Raw genomic sequence first — 18,737 nt, 5'->3', positions numbered from 1 at the left:
GCAAGGCGGCATAGCTCCCCCCTTCCCCTGAGGGCTTTGGGTACTTGGGAGTTGCGGGTGTGGGGGCGCAGAGGCGTAGGAAGGGGGGTGGACATTTGGCCTCAACTCCCAAGCCTACCCCAAGCTGTGATGTGGGGATGGGTGACAAAAAGAATTCTGCACCGGGTACCACCTGGGCTTGCTATGCCTCTAGAAGCAGGCAGACTCCAGAGGCCCCACGGTGTGCCCTGTCCCTATGGAAGCAGGTAATTAAAAGGTGTCAGGAACGAAGATGAGGAACGAGGATGATTTCTACACACCAAACACTTCTTTTCTTTTCTTTTTTTTGAATTTGCATTTTATTTATTTATTAACCTTCTTATATTACATTGGTAAACGTTGTCATATTACGTTACAAGAATTGCTATAATATAATTTCCAACATGTATACATAAATTATATACAAATTTTATATACCTAGAAGGACAATGAAACAAACAAACAAACAAGAACAAAGAGAAAAAACAAAAACGAAATTTCCCCCCAAAATCATATACATACCAACACAATAGACTCCCTGTCTTTCCCATCGTATATTCCTTTTTTACAAATGAATGTACTCTTATTATTGTATATTTATTTACATATTTCTAATACATATTTCTAATATATATATTTCTAATACATTTCTAATACATATTATGTATATTTCTAATACATTCCTATATCAATATGTGCTCTCAGTCTTATTTCTCAACTCAGTCTCACTCCAACGTCAATCAAATGCTAGCACAGATAGCGAACCTTTACTGTATTTTTGAACGTATGTTTTATATCTATCCCACTTTCCCATTAATTTTTGTTTTGAATTGCCTCTCAGGGTATTTGTCAACTGCATCATTTCAGCAAATTCTTGTAGCAAATTCTTACGCCAGTCCATTGTTGTCGGGGCTTCTTGTTCCTTCCAGACACACCAAACACTCCTATGGACATATCTGTGATGTCTCGATGATGCTGTCGATAAATGTGTTATGGGAAATGGAGAGAGGTCTTAAAAGCTCACGCAACCCTATGCTCAGAGTTCCTACTCTTGGTGTGTTTGAACCTTCCTGCAACAATTAAAGATCAGGTTTACTGGCCGCCATTTTGCTTCTTTAACTTGACTGGAGACTCCTCCTTTTGCTGACCAAAGGGCCCTGCAGGGAGTGGCACCCCGAGGGGCTGGACCATAGCTGTCAACTTTTCCCTTTTCTTGCAAGGAATCCTATTTGGAATAAGGGAATTTCCCTTTAAAAAAGGGAAACGTTGACAGCTATGGGCTGGACAATGGAGGATTTTTCCTTATCAGTTCGCAAGCACACCGGAAGCGCTGAACATGGATGTATAGCTTGGTTCATCTGAGCTCTCTGGCCTCCATCTGAATCAGGAGACACTGGGCTGCCTCTGATGCCCGCTCCCTCTCCCCGCAGTGCCCGAATTCGCCAAGATCAAGGTATGGCCGTCGTGCGAGGTCAGCGACATGGTCCTGGTCTGGTACCACTGCGACGGCATCGACCCGACGTGGCGAGTCCCTGACCGCGAGGAGTTCCTGCCGCGCCCGTGCCCCTTCCGTGGCCTGACTGAGCACTTTGTCAACGTGCACATTGAGGTGCTTGCGGGGGCACAGCCAGGCAGGGCGCTGTGACGAGTCGGGGGTCCCGAGGGAGGGGGTGGGCAGGCGTCACGGCATGATCTGATGGTGGCACTTGGTAAGGCTCGGTGGCAGGATTTGTGCGGGGTTGGAGAGTGTGTGGAGGGGAAGCCCATGCAGAGCAGAATAATAATAATAATAATAATAATAATAATAATAATAATAATAATATATTTAAACCCTCCCCAGCCACTCTGGCCAGCTCCCAACAGAATATTAAAAACACGATAAAACCTCAAACATTAAAAACTTTCCTAAACAGGGCTGCCTTCAGATGTCTTCTAAAAGTCAGGTAGTTGGTTATTTCCTTGACATCTGAAGGGAGGGCATTCCACAGGGCGGGTGCCACCACCGAGAAGGCCCTCTGCCTGGTTCTCTGTATCCTCACTTCTCGCTGTGAGGGAACTGCCAAAAGGCCCTCAGCCCTGGACCTCAGTGTCCAGGCTGAGTGATGGGGGTGGAAACTCTCTTTCATGGATACTGGGCTGTGGCTGTTAATGTTAAAAACATATGAAGGCTACTGTCTACTTTTGGAAAGGCACGCTCAAAATTGTCTTCTACAGTTATGTTATAAAGTCCAGCAGGACTGAATTTTGTTTTTGTTTTTTTACCTTTATTGTTGCACTGAACTGGCAATGGGAGATTTTCTTGAAGCTTGAAATTATTTTATTCTGGACCATTTGATTTGATTCCTTAAGGGAATGTCAACAGCCTGGAGATTTTTCCCTTTAAAATATAAAGTGCTCTAGAAATGAAATTGTTATTATTGTTATTATCTATACTAATATAATATCACTGGTGGAAAATAATACTAATGATAATAATAATATTAATAAATTTCACTGGTAAAGAAAAGGGGGGAGCTGTTTAAGACCATGCCAACCCCTTGGAAGGGTCTCTGGAGGTTGTGGAGTCTCCTTCTTTGTTTTGAAGCAGAGGTTGGATGCCCATCTTGGATGCCATCCGGTTTTTGAACCGGGAAGGGAGGGGTATAAATAAATATTATTATTATTATTATTTGATGTTTGAGTGGGGGTTGGGCTGCATGACCTTGGGGGCCCCCTTCCAACTGGCAGAGGCTCTGCAAAGTTCCAGGCAGCTCTGTCCTGTCTCCATGCCAGGAGATCCCAGAGAACGGAGCGGATACGGCCCACCTCTCCTTCCTCCACCGCCACGCTTTCCTGAGTGGAGCCGACCTGCGCTACATGGACTCCCCTTTCTGGACTTTCTTCCGGCACCACTGGCAGGTAAAGGAGGCTCCCCCGGCGGGACCCAGCGTTTGAAGCACAAATATCATTCCTACATTGCCGGGGGTTGGACCAGATGGCCTTTGGGGGACCGTTCCCACTCGACAACTCTCTGATTCTATGAAAGGAGGGTTGGGGTTCCCTTGGCCAAGTTGAACGCCAAAGTCACTAATTTCTAGCTCGGTTGCTAGAGGAAGAAAATGAGACTCCAAAACCCTGGGTGGTGGGTTCAAACTCCATGCTGGGCAAATGTTTCCTGCTTTGAGCGGGGTTGGGCTGGATGACCCGTCCAGGTCCCACCCAGTAGCTCAGTCGGAGGAGCATGAGACTCCGTATCTCAGGGTCAAGATTCCTGTCTCGCAGGGGGTTGGGCCAGATCACTCTCCCAACTCGGCAATTCTATGACTCTACCATTTTTCTTCCGCAGGCAGATTGGCACCCTGATCCGGAGCCCAATGCGCACTGTTCGCGCTTGCGGCTGAAGCACAACATCACTCTCTTCGGAAAGCACTTCAGCTTCATGGACCTGAGCGTTTCCGCCTGGCAGGTACAGTCTGTGGCGAAGAGAGGCTGTAAGAGGATGGTTTGTAGGCTGTGTTTTTTCTCGACTTTTTCTAGGGTCGTCTGGTTCAGCCACACACACACACACATGGCAGGAATCTTTGGCCCAAGGTGGGATTTGAACCCATGACCCAGAAATTAAGTATCCTAGAATCATAGGACTGTAAAGCTGGAGGAGATCTCAACCCCCTGAATCTCCACTATTACATCCCAGAACAGAGATGAAGACCGAGAACAAAATTGGGTCATAGCTTTTAAACACATTGCCCGACCCCTTAGCCAAAGACCACCTGAAAGCATCAAAGAAGCATCACAGAAAGAGGCGGGGAAATGTGAGAGTATGGCTTGTCTCTTGTCATGGATTTGTGGAGTTGTCATCTAGTCCAACCCCCAGCAAGGGATCGAAACTGCAACCTTGGCACTCTCAGCATCATCTTGCGTGTCAAGACCCCGCAACCACCCACCCGTTGATGAATAAGACACAAGGACACAGATATTAGGTCAATGTTATTGGGCAAATTTAGATCACAACTTTATTGGTTTCAGAAGGTGAGCGGTATTGGCTTAGGCATTGGAACTGACCTGACCATATGACAGCATCTTAAAAAGCAGAGACATCACCTTGTCAACAAAGGTCCGTATAGTTAAAGCTATGGTTTTCCCAGTAGTGATGTACGGAAGTGAGAGCTGGACCATAAAGAAGGCTGATCGCCGAAGAACTGATGCTTTTGAATTATGGTGCTGGAGGAGACTCTTGAGAGTCCCATGGACTGCAAGAAGATCAAACCTCTCCATTCTGAAGGAAATCAGCCCTGAGTGCTCACTGGAAGGACAGATCGTGAAGCTGAGGCTCCAGTACTTTGGCCACCTCAGGAGAAGAGAAGACTCCCTGGAAAAGACCCTGATGTTGGGAAAGATGGAGGGCATAAGAAGAAGGGGACGACAGAGGACGAGATGGTTGGACAGTGTTCTCGAAGAGACCAGCATGAGTTTGACCAAACTGTGGGAGGCCGTGGAAGACAGGAGTGCCTGGCGTGCTCTGGTCCATGGGGCCACGAAGAGTTGGAAACGACTAAATGACTAAACAACAACAACATATCTGACTCCTGCCTGTCACGCAGGGAGTGACAGGCAAAATGGTCAAAGGCTTGGAAACGATGCCTTATGAGGAACGGCTAAGGGAGCTGGGCATGTTTAGCCTGGAGAAGAGGAGGTTAAGGGGTGATATGATAGCCATGTTCAAATATATAAAAGGATGTCACATAGAGGAGGGAGAAAGGTTGTTTTCTGCTGCTCCAGAGAAGCGGACACGGAGCAATGGATCCAAACTACAAGAAAGAAGATTCCACCTAAACATTAGGAAGAACTTCCTGACAGTAAGAGCTGTTCGACAGTGGAATTTGTTGCCAAGGAGTGTGGTGGAGTCTCCTTCTTTGGAGGTCTTTAAGCAGAGGCTTGACAACCATATGTCAGGAGTGCTCTGATGGTGTTTCCTGCTTGGCAGGGGGTTGGGAATCGATGGCCCTTGTGGTCTCTTCCAACTCTATGATTCTATGATTCTATGAGTCCAGCAAGGGTCAACCACTGGTAGGGGGAAACCCATCGATGCAAACCAACTCAAGCTCCCCCTGGGTTCCCGATGGGGTTGTGCCATGGCCCTAGCCCAGTCCCGGACTTTGGACAAGATCCACACCCCCAGATTCCTTTAACGGAATACCCTTAAGCTTGAGGGGCAGGTGATGGCCACACCTCCCCTCCCCCGTCATAAGATCAACCAGTGCGTAACCACCAAACCTTACAAAGTTATGACGATTACTACTAGGTAGGAGAAAACCAAATGGCCCATTTGCCAAGTGGAAAAATTCCCTCAACGGCAACCAACCAAGGTCCATAAGTAAAGGTAAAGGTACCCCTGCCCGTACGGGCCAGTCTTGCCAGACTCTAGGGTTGTGCGCTCATCTCACTCTATAGGCCGGGAGCCAGCGCTGTCCGCAGACACTTCCGGGTCACGTGGCCAGCATGACAAGCTGCATCTGGTGAGCCAGAGCCGCACACGGAAACGCCGTTTACCTTCCCGCTGGTAAGCGGTCCCTATTTATCTACTTGCACCCGGGGGTGCTTTCGAACTGCTAGGTTGGCAGGTGCTGGGACCGAACGACGGGAGCGCACCCCGCCGCGGGGATTCGAACCGCCGACCATGCTATCGGCAAGTCCATAGCAAGGCCAAATTCGAAACCTGAAAATAGGGAGGAAGGGCAGGAGATCAAGGAAGTGAGCCAAGAGGAAGCTCTGAGGCTCATACCTCAGTTTAAATGGGGCCTGGCCACACACACACCCCCAGCCAGCGGATTGGCTGGCAGGAGAATGACATGGCTGGGAACCTCCAGGGGATGTAGGACTTCGCCCCCCCCCCCCTGCGCACTGAGGGGAGTGGGTGGCCATGTGGTCCATCACAACTCCTCCCCACTGGGAAGTGGAGCGGATCTCTCACTAATGGAGCTGTCAATATGTCTTTTGGTTTGTAAATTTGGCAAGAGGGACCCAGGAGTCTTCCTCCTCCCCTCTTCCCCTTTCTTTCTCTTTCTCTCTTTAAATTTTTATTTATACCTTTCAGATTTCTGCATTTCACTGATTTTACAATTATTTTGACATTTCAAAAGTTGACTTCCTTCCCTCACTTTCTGCAGTTCCTTAAATTTATTTTCAATATCTTCTGCGTGTCCAAATTCACTTAATTTGTTCATTTATTTACCTTCTTTAAATATATGCTCTCATGAAACTGCAGGTTATTACAACGGCCTGCCAATGTTTATATCTGTTTACAATGTATCTGTAAAAATTCAGGTTTTGCCTTTTCTGCATAAATTTTTGTATCCATTCTTCTGCTCGGACTTCTTCTTTCCATTTCTGGTCGAGTAACCTTCTTGCCGCTGTAGTAGCATACACGAATAAGTTTCTATACAGTTCAGAGAGTTCTGTCCCATATTCCCAAGAGATTTTTATTTTTACGAACATTACTTTAATCATCCTTTTCATTTCATTATATATCATTTCCCAGTAAGCTTTAACCTTACTACAAGACCACCACATATGCTAAAAAAACCTTCTTTCTCTTTACATTTCCAACACTGATTTGATTTGATTTGATTTATACATTATACTCTCTCTCTCTCTCTCTCTCTCTCTCTCTCTCGTTCAGTGACCTGGCCAGGCTGGTTGAAGGCACTATGCCTTGCTCTCCCCAAGGCAGATTCTCTTTCTGGCTTGGCTTGCTATGTAGGTCAGAGGACCAGGATGCCTCTGAACAGCAGCAGCTGAGCAGCAGACTCCTAGAGCTATTGAGTTGGAAGGGACCCTGAAGGTCATCCAGTCCAACCTCCGTCAAGGCAGCTGTCCCAGATGGGGTTCGAACCTGCAACCTTGGTGTTCTCTTTTTCTTTTCTTCAAATAATTTTTTTTTGTTTTCTTTACATAATCTTTCCATACAATCCATACATTCATCAAAACAGAAACCCTTTTGCTCTGCCGGACTATGACTTCCCTCCAGTTGGTATCCCTTATCACATTTTTTCGAAGGGGCAGAGGAACCAGAGACCAAATTGCAAACATGCGCTGGACTATGGAGAAAGCCAGAGAGTTCCAGAATGACATCTACTTCTGCTTCATTGACTATGCAAAAGCCTTTGACTGTGTCGAAACTATGGCACGTTCTTAAAGAAAAGGGAGTGCCTGATCATCTCACCTGACTCCTGAGAAATCTCTATGTGGGTCAAGAAGCTACAGTTAGAACTGGATATGGAACAACTGATTGGTTCAAAATTGGGAAAGGAGTACGACAAGGCTGTATATTATCTCCCTGCTTATTTAACTTATATGCAGATTTCATCATGGGAAAGGCTGGGCTGGATGAACCCCAAGCCGGAATTAAGATCGCTGGAAGAAATATCAACAACCTCAGATATGCAGATGACACAACCTTCATGGCAGAAAGTGAGGAGGAATTAAAGAACCTTTTAATGAGGGTGAAAGAGGAGAGCGCAAAATATGGTCTGAAGCTCAACATCAAAAAAACGAAGATCATGGCCACTGGTCCCATCACCTCCTGGCAAATAGAAGGGGAAGAAATGGAGGCAGTGAGAGATTTTACTTTCTTGGGCTCCATGATCACTGCAGATGGTGCCAGCAGTCACGAAATTAAAAATCAGCCCTGAGTGCTCACTGGAAGGACAGATCGTAAAGCTGAGGCTCCAATACTTTGGCCACCTCATGAGAAGAGAAGACTCCTTGCAGAAGACCCTGATGTTGGGAAAGATGGGGGGCACAAGGCGAAGGGGACGACAGAGGATGAGATGGTTGGACAGTGTTCTCGAAGCTACCAGCATGAGTTTGACTAAACTGCGGGAGGCAGTGGAAGACAGGAGTGCCTGGTGTGCTCTGGTCCAGGGGGTCACGAAGAGTCGGACACAACTAAACGACTAAACAGCAATCACATTTTTTTCGAGTATTATATTCTCACATCTTATCTATTTTACATTGTAGGAGTTACTTCAGTCCTGCTAGTGATTTTAAGTTTTTACAACTGTCTTTTAAATACTCAGTCAATTTACTCCAATTGTCCTGGAATCTCTGGTCGTCCTGGTTCCGGATCCTTCCTGTCAATTTGGCCAATTCCGCGTAGTCTGTCATTTTCGACTGCCTCTACCCAATGGTAGGAACTTCTTGTGATTTCCCGTTTTGAGCCAGCAAAGTCCTTGCAGCGGCTGTGGCAAACATGAATAGCCTTTGGTCCTTTATCTTAATCTCCTTTCCCATCAGACCAAGCAAAAAAGCCTCTGGTCTTTTGGAGAAGGTATATTTTAATATTTTCTTTAGTTCATTGTAGATTGGCTCCCAGAATCTCTTCACTTTATCACAAGTCCACCACGTATGATAAGCTTGACAGTCCATGAGGTTGCCTCCAAGCTGGTTGACAGTCTCTCTCTCGCCCCCTGCAGGTGGGGCCCGGTTTGGTCTTCCTTGTCCTTCGGTTTCCCCTCCTGGGCCAAGGAATCATCGTCCAAAGCGTCACCCCCGTGGAGCCCCTCATGCAGCAGGTGATCCACCGAATATACTTCCAGAAGAACGTTCCTGCCTTCATCCCCAAGATTCTCCTCCGGGCAGAGTGCAGCCAGGTAGGGAGTGCCAGCAGGGGGCACCCAAGCAGTGGGTGGGAGGAGAACGAGACCTTCCCGTGGGCTGGAAAGCCAGCAAGACCTGCGCCCCTGACAAAGGGGGCAGGCGGCATCAGAAACGCAGGGAAGGGAATTGCCAAATGGCACCTTCAACCAGGGTGATGCTCGGCCCTGAAGAATGTTGAGGCACAATTTGCTTTTGCAGTGAAATTTATACTAACAATAATCTCAGATACATAAGCGAATTGCCAAATGCCACCTTAAGCATAGGTAACAGTGGCCAACATGGAATGTCTAGGTGCCTTTTAAAATAATTGATTGTTATTAGTATTACAGTCAAACTTCGGTTGTTGAATGTACAGTGGTACCTCGGGTTACAGACGCTTCAGGTTACAGACTCCGCTAACCCAGAAATAGTACCTCGGGTTAAGAACTTTGCTTCAGGATGAGAACAGAAATTGTGTGGCGGCAGCAGGAGGCTCCATTAGCTAAAGTGGTGCTTCAGGTTAAGAACAGTTTCAGGTTAAGAACGGTCCTCCAGAACGAATTAAGTTCTTATCCCGAGGTACCACTGTACAGTCAAGCCTTGGTTGTCAAATGTAGTCCATTCCGGAAGACTGTTCGACTTCCGAAACGACAACCGAGGATCAAAAGGCGGTCAGCAAAGTCAATGGAGAAAAAAAGGAAAAAAATCCCCGGAATTCGAAAATCGTTCGAAAACCAGAGCAGTTACTTCCGGGTTTTTGGCATTCGGGAGCTGAAACTTTCCAAAAGGGAGGCGTTTGGGAGTCAAGGTTTGACTGTATTATTAATAATAATTTCCACTGTTAGAAACTCATATACATAAGCGAGTCGCCAAATGGCACCTTAAACCTGGGTGACGGCTTACCCTGTGGAATGTTTAGGCACATTTTTTTGCTATTATTATTGTTGTTATTACTGTCGTTTAGTTGTGTCCGACTCTTCCATAACCGCATGGACCAGAGCACGCCTGGCACTCCTGTCTTCCACTGCCTCCCGCAGTTTGGTCAAACTCATTATTATTATTATTGATCTGGGGGGCAGCCAGATGGAGATGTAAGTTGTCAACCTGGCACCCTGAGATTTCTGCGTGGTTGCAAGTGGACCTGCGCCTGTTGTAAAACGCAGCTGGTGGATTTTGAACCCTGGGTGCAGGGCAAAGTCTATCAAAAGGCAGGGCAAAGTCAAAAGAACTCCTCCACTCCACCCCCGTTCCCTGCCAGCTGCATCTCAGTGCAGGTTTTGTGCTTCTCTCCACGCTCTGTCTCAGTTCAGGGGACCGCATGCAGGTTCTTATATCAGGGAAACCTCCAACTGCAGAGTGACAAGTGACTCCGAGGGTCATTAACCCCTTGCAATGCAGGAAGATGCCGCTGTCCCTTACGGCGATTGAATCTGCAACCTTGGCATTATAGATGCCATGCTCTCGCCAACTGAGCTATCCATAATAAAATAATGGTAATAATAATTTACTACTTATACCCCACCCATCTGGCCAGGCCTCCTCACCCACTGGGCGGCTTCCAACAGGATATTAAAAGCACGATAAAAGATCAAACATCAAAAACGTCCCTAAACACGGCCTCCTTCAGATGTCTTCTAATAGTCAGATAGTTGTTTATTTCCTTGACATCCGAAGGGAGGGTGTTCCACAGGGAAGGTGCCACTACCGAGAAGGCCCTCTGCCTGGTTCCCTGTAACCTCACAGTGAGGGAACCGCCAGAAGGCCCTCAGCGCTGGACCTCAGTGTCTGGGCTGAATGGTGGAGGTATTCTTGTTACCCTCTTCCTGTTGCAGGGCTTTGCACCCTCAAGGTCCCTTCCAACTCTACAATCCTATGACTGATCTGCAGGCGCCTGTCACTCTACTGCCGCGATCCCTGCAGTGGAGTGACTTTTCTTTCTTTGTTGGTCTCCTTTTTCAGTTTGAGCGGGACGTCATGATATGGAACCACAAGCAATACCTCTCCAAACCGCTTCTGGTGAAGGAAGATGGGGCGATCCAGAGGCACCGTCGTTGGTTCTCCCAGTTCTACGGCGAAAAGAGCCCGAAGATGACCAGCCAAAAGGAGAGCCTGGACTGGTGACCGACAGAAGCCCCCTTTCCCCCTCTGGGTCTTTTTTCCTCCTGTCAAGGGGATCCAGGAAGTCACCACCCGCGAGTCGCACTTGGGTGACCCTGTTCAGGGAAATCTTTAGTGTGTGATGTTGTGCTTTTAAAATTTATTATAGCCGCTGCCCAGAGTGGCTGGGGCAGCCCAGTCAGATGGGTGGTATATAAATAATAAATTATTATTATTATTACTATTACTATGCCCGGGGACTGTCGCTCTTTGGCCAAGCAAGCCTTGAAGAAATGCAGATCCTGATCTGGTCCACATGTGAAGCTCTTTTGCTGGCTGCCCCGAAGAAATGTGGATCCTGATTTTCTCCGAAAAGATGGACTGCAACCAGTTGTTGCCCCTGAAAAATGTGGCTCTTTTGGCCAGCAAGACTTTGGGTGGTATGGAATATTGCAGATACTGATATTGCGCAGTTTGAACAGACTGGATGCATAAAAACTGAGTCCTTTGGGAATGAAGCATTGTCCCGACCCAAGCTTTGACTTACAGAACTTTCTTTAAAAACGTAACAAAAGCATCAAAGAGATACTCAAAATATCCGCATACGGTAATATCTTGTGCTGTCCAGCATGGGCTCCGCATCTTACAAATAAAATAAACTTATAATCAGAGCGGGCAAACATAGCTCTTTCTCTCACACAGGCTTCATTGCCAGCATTCTGGCATTTCAGCCCCCAAGGCTGTGCTCCTGACAAGCCATTTACATTGAATCATAGAACTGTAGAGTTGGAAGGGACACCAAGAGTCATCTAGTCCAATGCAGGAATCTCAACTTAAAGCATCCATGACGGATGGCCATTCAACCTCTGCTTTAAAAAACCCCAATGAAGGGAAGTTCTTCCTCCATGGAGTTTTGAGAACAAAGAAAGAGCCACCACCCTTCCAAGTTGGCAGATTTGCAATACGATAACCTCACATGTTATCTAAGGTTATACACTCACCTCTTACCTCCTTGAGAATAACAACCAGTTCATTTATCAACTAGTTAAAACTCAGAGGTGACTTTTCTTGATTTTAATATAACCCCATGGAAAATCTCTGTTAAACCTTTTCACCAACACACAAGCATTCCCATTTCAGTGTGAGTTAAACCAAGTATACCTAACATGAAAACCCCTTTGCTTGGTGGAAAGGGCTCCTTCCTTCAAAGCAGCAAGGGGAGAGTTGCACCCTCTGGCAGGGAGTGCAAATGCACCTCTTCTGGGACGCTGGGTGTTTGCACCCCGTGGCGGCTGTGGAAGGAGAGGGCTTTTGCCCATGGCGACCAGACATCTCTGCTTGCTGGCAAAAGGCTGGTTGCCTGCCGCGAATTGCGCCCAGAGAGATTTGAACGCTGCTCCTCTGGTGGCTGCTCGCATCTTCCATGCAGCTACTGCGAGATGGCCCTGCAGTCCATTTGGAGAACGAAGCTTATTGTGCAGGTTCATGATTTGCAGCTGAGCCCCTGCGCTGCAAGGGTCACAGCTGCCATGCCACCCAAGGGGCACGTCACAGCACTTCCACAAGCTTCCTGATTCCCCCACTCCAGAAATGGAGGCTTTAATTTCCCGGCAAAGGTAGAGCACAAAACTCTGAATCTCAGGGTTGTGGGTTCGAGTCCCAAGTTGGGCGAAAGATTTCTGCATTGGAGGGGGTTGGACTAGATGACGCTCGGGTCCCTTCCAACTTGATGAGTCTAGGATTTGCAGCCTCCTGATGTTTCCAGTTGAGGAATTGAATGGTGTACTGGTCCAAAGCTGTGGTGCATGGATGTAGATCCCTAGCAGCGAGCGGGAGGTGCAAGATGTCAGGGAATGGCTGGACAAAGAAGAAGAGGAAAAAGAAGAGGAAGAAGAAGAAGAAGAAGAGGAAGAAGGAGGAGGAGGAGGAGGAGGAGGTTTGGACTTGATATCCCACCTTTCACTCCCCTTAAGGAGTCTGAAAGCGGCTAACAATCTCCCATCCCTTCCTCCCCCACAACAAACACTCTGTGAGGTGAGTGGGGCTGAGAGACGTCAGAGAAGTGTGACTGGCCCAAGGTCACCCAGCAGCTGCATGTGGAGGAGTGGAGACGCGAACCCGGTTCACCAGATTACAAGTCTACCACACTTAGCTACTACACAACGCTGGCTCCCAGGAGTGGTGGGAACCCCCAGCCAGGGAACCCCCAAGGGAAACCCCAGAAGTGCTTGGGGATTGGTGATGGAACACCAAGGAGAGGTCAGAGGGAGAAGTGTGGGGAATGTGTGTCGGATGCTGAAGGAGCAACAGGGTTTAGTGAGCAGGGAGAGCCAGTGACAGAGAGCAGTTCAAACTCTGAGGCTGAAGCAAAGGTGGGGGATCAAGAGACTGCAGAAAAATCCCAGGGATCTCCCTCTCTGGCTGAGAAAAGCTCCCTTTCCTGTTCAAGAACATGCAGAAGTGATTATTGTTTATATCGAGTGGACATATTGGAAGCATTTTAATTTCTATATTTTATCATTCCCATTGTCTCTTTGAAGCTCTTTTCTGTTTCTTCTTACCTTTCTCTTTTTTTCTCTTTCTTGACTTTTACTTTTCCTCTATGTTTTTATTTCATTTCATTTATTTCATTGAACCGCCCTGAGACCTCTGGGTTTAGGGCGGTATATCAATTCACCAAATAAATAATAAATAAAAACTTAGATTAACGTTGGCTAAAAAAAGAGATTTGGTATTAAGTTTTGTATTTCTCTTTATAAACTCTAATAAAATTGGTTTAAAAAATAAAATAAAAAATGTGCAGGATAATGAGGAGGACAGAACAGAGACCAGAACCATAGAAACATAGACAGCTACCCGTCTCCTTTTCTGATTCTCCTCTACGGCAGGAATTAATTTCATCACTAACCTTGACTCCAACAGCCAAATTTCTCAGCAGCTTATTCCCCACATCTTTTCCAAAGAGGGCTTTAACTTAGCCCCAATTAGCCGAAATGAAAAGGGGATCTGGACCTGCCAAGGCAGATACGGAGGTGGGCTTCCGGGTCATGTGGTCAGCACGACTAAGCCACTTCTGGCGAACCAGGGCAGCGCACAGAAACGCCGTTTACCTTCCCACTGGAGTGGTACCTATTTATCTACTTGCACTTTGACGTGCTTTCAAACTCCTAGGTTGGTAGGGACTGGGACAGAGCAACGGGAGCTCACCCCGTCCCGGGGATTTGAACTGCCAACCTTCTGATCAGCAAGCCCTAGGCTCTGTGATTTAGACCACAGCGCCACCCAAGTCCCTTAGGGACTGGTAACTTGATGCTTTTTTAAAAAGAAAAGAAAGAAGAGGAAAGCTTGAGAGTCCCAGGAAGTTCTGCTTCCCTCCTGGTCGAAACCAGCCCCTTTCCTTTTTGCCAAGAGAAAGCCCGAGTGTGCTGTTCTATTTATTCATATATTTAGTTATTTCACAACATGTATACATCATTTGATTAAAAAACAAAACAAAACTCCAAGCGGTTTGCAAAGAGAATTTTTTAAAAAATAATAATATTCATGCATCTGATGGAATGGCAATGCACCCACTTAGTTTCACAAAAGTGACCAGTTTACTCACCTGAGTGACTGAGATCCCTGATCCGTGGCTTTTTCCATGCTTCAAAGGCTTCCCAGATCATTTCAGTGGTGGAAGCAGACTGTTTTGTGCCTGTCTCTTTGCACAGGTGGCTCCAATGCCCCTCGAGTGGGATGAATGGGTGTGGCGTTTGCCCGTCCTTTTGAAAATGTCTGTACAGGGGCAGAGAAGGATTAATAGGGAGACCAATAGCAAAGCCCAGAGGCGGAGCCTGCCTCTTTTTAAAAGGCTTAGCCAAAGGTTTAGACAGTTGGGGAAGACAGTTGGAAACAGAGAGACCGTTAGTTCGGTTGGTTTATTGTGGGTGGGGGGCATAGGAGCCAGAGTGGGCTAGAGACAGAGAGAGGGAATTGGATTACAGTGGTACCTCGGGTTACATACGCTTCAGGTTACAGACTCCGCTAAGCCAGAAATATTACCTCGGGTTAAGAACTTTGCTTCAGGATGAGAACAGAAATCGTGCTCCGGCGGCAGCGGGAGGCCCCATTAGCTAAAGTGGTGCTTCAGGTTAAGAACAGTTTCAGGTTAAGTACAGACCTCCGGAACGAATTAAGTACTTAACCTGAGGTACCTCTGTATTGTGTTTCAAAGTATTTAAAACTTGTTTACGTTCACAATAAACTGGAATCTTTGTTAATACGTTACAACCTGACTGAGTCTGAATATATTACTGGGATAACCTGGTTGGTGGCAGTGGAAGAGAATAGACAGGGGCAAGAGTCCGTGGAACGACCGGCGACTGTGTGTGAGCGCCACAGTGGCGCTCCAGAATTTGCCAAGCTTTATTTTTCTAATTAAAATAGCATTTTCTTAACTGCTTCGTATCCGTCTGCAAGAAACGGCAAGATTGCAAGAATTTCAGGACGTCCTTCACTCTGTGTGTGTGTGTTTATTTACGTCCCTGCTCTTACTCGCGCCCCGTGACTTGCTCAGACGTACCCGGGTGGTTTCTTAGAAATCACCGGCTTGCATTTCCGACCTGGGAAGTAGCCAGCAGGAGGCAGAAAAGCGTCACAGACGGAGGTGAAGTTGTAAATAGGAACTGTTAAGAAATAGCAGAGCGCGCGAGCACGCAAGTATCCCCCAGGGAGACACCCATGCAGCCCGAGGCGTCCCGGTTCTTGCCTGGATTCTAGTGGCCGCGAGTTCCCCGGGCTTCTTAGAGGGAATTGTGCAACGCGAAGCTGCTGATGGGTCTGCGCCGGTGGCCCGTCGGGCTGCTGCTGCTGCCGCTGCTGGTGGGATCTGCTTCCTTCCTGCTGGGGGGCTGCGCAGGTGAGTGGCTTCTTCGGGGGTTAAATGTCTACCCGGGAACAGAATTGGCACCCAGGACGTGCGTGTGTTTGTCCGCAAGACATTTACAGTGAGCGGGTTGGGGGAGAGTGGATTTGCAGACAATGCAATCCATACCTTAGCGCCTCTTTCGCCAGCAGAAAATGATCTGTATTTGTTCAGGGCACCCCCTGCCCCCTCCTCCAACCCAGAGATTACGGTGCTAAAAAGGTAAAAACGTATTTTCCTAAATATGCTTAGATGGGGGCGAACTTTCTTGTCCTTCTCACAGCAATATCACACTTATTAGTCACTTGCTACACATACAAAAAGGTCTCCTTTGGAAATTCATGCACCTAAGTTAGTTGTCTAGACAGCATTTTAAAAAGTAGAGACATCACCCTGCCAACAAAGGTCCGTATAGTTAAAGCTGTGGTTTTCCCAGTAGTGATGTATGGAAGTGAGAGCTGGACCATAAAGAAGGCTGATCGCCGAAGAATTGACGCTTTTGAATTATGGTGCTGGAGGAGACTCTTGAGAGTCCCATGGACTGCAAGAAGATCAAACGCATCCATTCTTAAGGAGATCAGCCCTGAGTGCTCACTGGAAGGACAGATCCTGAAGCTGAGGCTCCGATAGTTTGGCCACCTCATGAGAAGAGAAGACTCCCTGGAAGAGACCCTGATGTTGGGAAAGATGGAGGGCACAAGGAGAAGGGGACGACAGAGGACGAGATGGTGGGACAGTGTTCTCAAAGCTACCAGCATGAGCTTGACCAAACTGCGGGAGGCAGTGGAAGACAGGAGTGCCTGGCGTGCTCTGGTCCAGGGGGTCACGAAGAGTCGGACACTACTGAACAACTAAACAACAACAACAACAACACATTAAAAAGGTCTCCTTTGGAAATTCATGCACCTACGTTAGTCGTGCCCATTGGGTCTACTGTGTAACAATGGTGGCAACCCTTACAAAAATTCTGCAAGCGCCAAAGGGGCGTGGGGGTATAAAGCTATGAATGAATACACAGAGCTAGAGTTGCAGCCCTGCTTTTCCCCTCGCAGAGCTATAATTTAAATGTACGGCCTGTTTACACCCCCCCCCCCGAAAATACTTCAGTGCTGGGTGCTGGCTGGTTTGATCTGCCCCCACCCCCCGCTGGCTTTGGAAAAATAAGTATGGGAACTGTAGCTTACCCCGAAAGACCTAAATTGCCAGCAGTTTAGAGTTCTCGTGGTTCTTTGGGAGCGGGGAAAATGTGCTTTGAATGTGCTTTAAAGGTCTGGTGTGCATATGGGGGTGTGCTTTCTGTGTTTGTTGTTTCTTTTCTGCCCAGCACCTGGCAAACTACAAAACGCACCTTGGAGAGCCGTAGCAATAAGGAAGGGAAACTAAAGGCCTCCTAAGAGACAAGCAAGAGAAACAACCTTATCTCCCCTCCCCAGTTCCCCAAAGTCCCCCCCTCCATTCCTTCTCTTGATTTATTTACTGAATTTATTACATTTAACACACCACTTTTTCACCCAAGAAGCTTAAGGTGGAGCTTCCCATTTTATCCTCGCAACAACCCTGGGAGGTGGGCTGGGCTGAGAGACAGTGTCTGGCCCAAGGTCACCCAGCGAGCTTCATGGCTGAGCGGGGATTCGAACCCTCATCTCCCAGGTAACAAAGACCAACGCTCTGACCCTTACACCACCACCTCGCAGCCCTTTCCCGTCAGTTTATTTGGGCCTGGCTTGTCCTTGCAGGGATGATGAGATCAAAGAATCATAGAACTGCAGAGTTGGAAGGGACCACGATGGTCATTTAGTCCAACCCCCTGAAATGCGGGAATATTTTGCCCAACGTGTGGCTCAAACTCACGACCCTGAGCTTCAAACTCTCATGCTCTACCAACTGAGCTACTAGCTGAGCTACTAGATGATGGTGATGTTTTCAATTGTTAGCCGCTTGCTGCAAAAGGAGTCTGTAAGCAACTTGTTGTTGTTTAGTCGTGTCCGACTCTTCATGACCCCCTGGACCAGAGCACGCCAGGCACTCCTGTCTTCCACTGCCACCCGCAGTTTGGTCAAACGCATGCTGGTAGCTTCAAGAACACTGTCCAACCATCTCGTCCTCTGCTGTCCCCTTCTCCTTGTGCCCTCCATCTTTCCCAACATCAGGGTCTTTTCCAGGGAGTCTTCTCTTCTCATGAGGTGGCCAAAGTCTTGGAGCCTCAGCTTCAGGATCTGTCCTTCCAGTGAGCACTCAGGGCTGATTTCCTTCAGAATGGAGAGGTTTGATCTTCTTGCAGTCCATGGGACTCTCAAGAGTCTCCTCCAGCACCAGAATTCAAAAGCATCCATTCTTCGGCAATCAGCCTTCTTTATGGTCCAGCTCTCACTTCCATACATCACTACTGGGAAAACCATAGCTTTTACTATACGGACCTTTGTCTGCTTTTTAAGAGGCTGTCTAGGTTGGTCATTGCTTTCCTCCCAAGAAGCAGGTGTCTCTTAATTTCGTGGCTGCTGTCACCATCTGCAGTGATCATGGAGCCCAAGAAAGTAAAATCTCTCACTGCCTCCGTTTCTTCCCCTTCTATTTGCCAGTGGCCATGATCTTCGTAAGCAACTTACACCATTTTAAAAACACCAACCATAACATTAAGTTGGATGAATGAAAAAGTTAACAAAGGCCGTAGGATAAATTCCAGCCAAACAGCAGCGAGAAAATACAATATTGTTTTGGCCGCAAAATACAAATAACATCCAGCGACATCCCCCTAATTTGTAAAGCTGTCTGGCGGAAGAGATAAGTTTTTGCCTGGCATTGAAAGATGACGGTGCCAGGCGGATTTTGCTGTCCCAGATCTGGCTGGGCTCTGCGGAGGATGCCCAAAGGAATTCAGGCAGGACCACAGGTGTAAGTTGACTTTTCACGATATGCAAGGATTCAATTGCACGGCTGGGTTGCATTTATTGGGGCCTGTGTATTAATTGGCTTCCCGGTGGGCGAAACGGTTGTGGTAACAGGTACATTTCTGCATCTCTTTTACCTCTGGCCTCACTATTTACCCCCCTAAAAAACACCTCCATGTGTGAACACACAAACACAAACCGCTCAGGAAAACAGT

At 47.4% G+C, this 18,737-nt stretch overlaps 2 protein-coding genes and 1 long non-coding RNA gene across 4 annotated transcripts in view; 2 read left to right on the top strand and 1 right to left on the bottom strand.

The window, feature by feature from the left end:
- The window catches only part of LOC310670555 (cholesterol 7-desaturase nvd-like), a gene marked incomplete at its 5' end in the record, with an annotated part of 30,859 nt that extends 16,625 nt beyond the window's left edge, over positions 1–14,234 (top strand). Inside the window, 5 exon segments of the mRNA XM_083426079.1 lie at positions 1,449–1,627; positions 2,791–2,916; positions 3,344–3,463; positions 8,472–8,648; positions 10,594–14,234. Of these exon segments, the coding sequence (XP_083282205.1) occupies positions 1,449–1,627; positions 2,791–2,916; positions 3,344–3,463; positions 8,472–8,648; positions 10,594–10,755 (764 nt within the window). The 3' untranslated portion in view covers positions 10,756–14,234.
- On the bottom strand, positions 377–14,995 carry LOC310671037. 2 transcript variants are annotated; one of them, XR_014507696.1, is made up of 3 exons: positions 14,336–14,995; positions 2,281–2,412; positions 377–1,088 (listed from the first exon to the last, which is right to left on the bottom strand). It is a non-coding gene; the product is annotated as an uncharacterized lncRNA (long non-coding RNA). The 2 variants fall into 2 exon arrangements; XR_014507697.1 differs by having other exon boundaries at positions 2,281–2,395.
- Positions 14,996–15,312: 317 nt separating this feature from the next.
- The window catches only part of LOC310672905 (uncharacterized protein), a 36,381-nt gene continuing 32,956 nt past the window's right edge, over positions 15,313–18,737 (top strand). The window contains exon 1 of the mRNA XM_083430558.1: positions 15,313–15,628. Within this exon, the coding sequence (XP_083286684.1) occupies positions 15,544–15,628 (85 nt within the window). The 5' untranslated portion in view covers positions 15,313–15,543. The remainder of the gene's footprint in view (positions 15,629–18,737) is intronic.

Source organism: Podarcis tiliguerta (assembly GCF_965153285.1).
Source record: "Podarcis tiliguerta genome assembly, chromosome: 2".
In the NCBI taxonomy this organism is placed as follows: Eukaryota; Metazoa; Chordata; class Lepidosauria; order Squamata; family Lacertidae; genus Podarcis; species Podarcis tiliguerta.
The sequence above is the reverse complement of the archived record's forward strand: the minus strand, read 5'-3'. Positions and strand labels throughout refer to the sequence as shown.